General features: G+C 47.9%; 1 protein-coding gene across 1 annotated transcript in view; it reads left to right on the top strand.

Annotated features, from left to right (window-relative positions):
• Window positions 1-866: 866 nt before the first annotated feature.
• LOC135565090 (granzyme A-like) overlaps window positions 867-3,890 on the top strand; it is a 4,699-nt gene continuing 1,675 nt past the window's right edge. The window contains exons 1-2 of the mRNA XM_065011119.1: window positions 867-1,287; window positions 1,822-1,960. Coding sequence (XP_064867191.1) covers window positions 1,088-1,287; window positions 1,822-1,960 — 339 coding nt within the window. The 5' untranslated portion in view covers window positions 867-1,087. The remainder of the gene's footprint in view (window positions 1,288-1,821; window positions 1,961-3,890) is intronic.

The raw sequence follows: 3,890 nt of genomic DNA, 5'->3' as shown, positions 1-3,890 counted from the left end.
CCTCTGAACAAGGGGATCATGACACACTTCAGAGTCCTCAGTCTCTGGGTCGGCACCGTTCTCCATTTGTATCTGCACACAGGTAAGAGAGAGTGTGTGTGTGTGTGTGTGTGTGTGTGTGTGTGTGTGTGTGTGTGTGTGTGTGTGTGATAATGTTGGATGTTCTCCATTCTCTTGGTACTCAGTGTCTGTATGTACTTTAGAACAATGTTTCCCAACCCACACAGGTACTGGAGGACCAGGGTTGGGGGTATTGGAGGACCAGGGTTGGGGGTACTGGAGGACCAGGGTTGGGGGTCCTGGAAGAACAGGGTTGGGGGTACTGGAGGACCAGGGTTGTGGGTATTGGAGGACCAGGGTTGGGGGTATTGGAGGACCAGGGTTAGGGGTATTGGAGGACAAGGGTTGGTGGTATTGGAGAACCAGGGATGGGGGTACTGGAGGACCAGGGTTGGGGGTACTGGAGGACCCAGGGTTGAGTGTATTGGAGGACCAGGGTTGAGTGTATTGGAGGACCAGGGATGGGGGTACTGGAGGACCAGGGTTGAGTGTATTGGAGGACCAGGGTTGAGTGTATTGGAGGACCAGGGTTGGGGGTATTGGAGGACCAGGGTTGAGTGTATTGGAGGACCAGGGTTGGGGGTACTGGAGGACCTGGGTTGGGGGTATTGGAGGACCAGGGTTGAGTGTATTGGAGGACCAGGGTTGGGGGTATTGGAGGACCAGGGTTGGGGGTATAGGAGGACCAGGGATGGGGGTACTGGAGGACCAGGGTTGGGGGTACTGGAGGACCAGGGTTGTGGGTATTGGAGGACAAGGGTTGGTGGTATTGGAGGACCAGGGTTGAGTGTATTGGAGGACCAGGGTTGATTGTATTGGAGGACCAGGGTTGAGTGTATTGGAGGACCAGGGTTGAGTGTATTGGAGGACCAGGGTTGGGGGTACTGGAGGACCAGGGTTGAGTGTATTGGAGGACCAGGGTTGAGTGTATTGGAGGACCAGGGCTGGGAAACACTGTTCTATATCTGTCAGTATGTATGTACCATGACCTCATCAACATGCCTCCTGTCTTCACTGATCCACTTCAATGTCCCCCTTCCTTTATCTCCTCCAAGGTGATTGCGCAGAGATCATTAATGGAAAGGAAGTGGTGCCTCACTCTTTACCCTTCATGGCTCGACTGGAGGACGGTAAAGGTAGTCTAGTCTGTGGAGGGATCCTCATCCACGAGTCATGGGTCCTGACTGCAGCCCACTGTAGAGTACGGACGGGATGCTTTTCACACAGGTCGGTTGTCACAATACCAAATGTTTTTTTTGTGTGTGTATATTTGTGTAAATAACTTAACTTAATAAAAAATAAAAAAATATGACAGCTGAAATTAATCAAGTCAATGAACCTGAACAAGGCAGTTTAACCCACTGTTCCTAGGCCGTCATTGTAAATAAGAATTTGTTCTTAATTAACTGACTTGCCTAGTTAAATAAAGGTTAAAAAAAAACACATCTAAATCAAATCAAATTTATTTATATAGCCCTTCGTACATCACCCAGCCTAAAACCCCAAACAGCAAGCAATGCAGGTGTAGAAGCACGGTGGCTAGGAAAAACTCCCTAGGAAGAAACCTAGAGAGGAACCAGGTTATGTGGGGTGGCCAGTCCTCTTCTGGCTGTGCCGGGTGGAGATTATAACAGAACATGGCCAAGATGTTCAAATATAAATGACCAGCATGGTCGAATAATAATAAGGCAGAACAGTTGAAACTGGAGCAGCATCTCTTAGTCGTTTCAAATAATCTGATTCTGGATGTTTGTCTTTTAGAATCAAGAATGTCAATCTGGGTGTCCACTCGGTGAAGAAGGAAGCGAAGGCTTCCAGACAGCTCGTAGCCGTGAAGAAGCATGTTCCTCATCCCGACTACAATGTTGCAGAGTTACGCCACGACATCATGCTGATAAAGGTCAGGCTAAATACAAAAACCATGATTATAACAAACTTAATACGCAACATTTCTTGTTCAGAATAAGATGCATCATGCTACCTCTATTCTGTCAGAGACATTGTAATAAAGAACATGATAACAGCACGATAACGTATTCAATTACTTTCTCAATTTTAGGCACTAAAAATACAAACTAGCTTTTTTCCCCAGATGTTTGTGAAAGCAAAGACACGGTGGAATGCATTTTTTTACGTTACAATACAACATATTACAGTAATCATTGTGTTACAATACTATGTATTACAGTAATTATTGTGTTACAATACAACATATTACAGTAATTATTGTGTTACAATACAACATATTACAGTAATTATTGTGTTACAATACAACATATTACAGTAATTATTGTGTTACAATACAACATATTACAGTAATTATTGTGTTACAATACAACGTATTACAGTAATCATTGTGTTACATTACAACTTGTTACAGTAATTATTGTGTTACAATACAATGTATTACAGTAATCATTGGGTTACAATTCAACTTGTTACAGTAATTATTGGGTTACAATACAATGTATTACAGTAATCATTGGGTTACAATACAACCTATTACAGTAATTATTGGGTAATTACTGTATTTCCAACACAATTCCAGGAAGGTAAGGATGTTTTTGATTAAAGGTCCATTTTGCGCCATCCATCCCCTTTCCCCCCTGCTTATGCCCCCCGGTTTATGTCCCCCTGCTTATGTCCCCTGTTTATGTCCCCCGGTTTATGTCCCCCTGCTTATGTCCCCCTGCTTATGTCCCCTGCTTATGCCCCCCGGTTTATGTCCCCCTGCTTATGTCCCCTGTTTATGTCCCCCTGTTTATGTCCCCCTGCTTATGTCCCCCTGCTTATGCCCCCGGTTTAAGTCCCCTGCATATGTCCCCCTGCTTATGTCCCCCTGCTTATGTCCCCCTGCTTATGTCCCCCTGTTTATGTCCCCCGGTTTATGTCCCCCTGCTTATGTCCCCCTGCTTATGCCCCCGGTTTATGTCCCCCTGCTTATGTCCCCCTGCTTATGCCCCCGGTTTATGTCCCCCTGCTTATGTCCCCCTGCTTATGTCCACCGGTTTATGTCCCCCTGCTTATGTCCCCCTGCTTATGTCCCCTGCTTATGTCCCCCTGCTTATGTCCCCCTGCTTATGCCCACCGGTTTTATGTCCCCCGGTTTATGTCCCCCGGTTTATGTCCCCCTGCTTATGTCCCCCGGTTTATGTCCCCCGGTTTATGTCTCCTGCTTATGTCCCCTGCTTATGTCCCCTGCTTATGTCCCCTGCTTATGTCCCCCGGTTTATGTCCCCTGCTTATGTCCCCGGTTTATGTCCCCCTGCTTATGTCCCCCGGTTTATGTCCCCCTGCTTATGTCCCCCTGCTTATGTCCCCTGCTTATGTCCCCTGCTTATGTCCCCCGGTTTATGTCCCCCTGCTTATGTCCCCCGGTTTATGTCCCCTGCTTATGTCCCCTGTTTATGTCCCCCTGCTTATGTCCCCCGGTTTATGTCCCCCCTGCTTATGTCCCCCGGTTTATGTCCCCCTGCTTATGTCCCCCTGCTTATGTCCCCTGCTTATGTCCCCCCTGCTTATGTCCCCCGGTTTATGTCCCCCTGCTTATGTCCCCCTGCTTATGTCCCCTGCTTATGTCCCCCTGCTTATGTCCCCTGCTTATGTCCCCCTGCTTCTGTCCCCTGCTTATGTCCCCCGGTTTATGTCCCCCGGTTTATGTCCCCCTGCTTATGTCCCCCGGTTTCTGTCCCCCTGCTTATGTCCCCCTGCTTATGTCCCCCGGTTTATGTCCCCCTGCTTCTGTCCCCCGGTTTACATCCCCCTGCTTATGTCCCCCGGTTTATGTCCCCTGCTTATGTCCCCTGCTTATGTCCCCTGCTTATGTCCCC

This window comes from Oncorhynchus nerka, linkage group LG27, assembly GCF_034236695.1.
Source record: "Oncorhynchus nerka isolate Pitt River linkage group LG27, Oner_Uvic_2.0, whole genome shotgun sequence".
Classification (NCBI taxonomy): Eukaryota; Metazoa; Chordata; class Actinopteri; order Salmoniformes; family Salmonidae; genus Oncorhynchus; species Oncorhynchus nerka.
The sequence above is the reverse complement of the archived record's forward strand: the minus strand, read 5'-3'. Positions and strand labels throughout refer to the sequence as shown.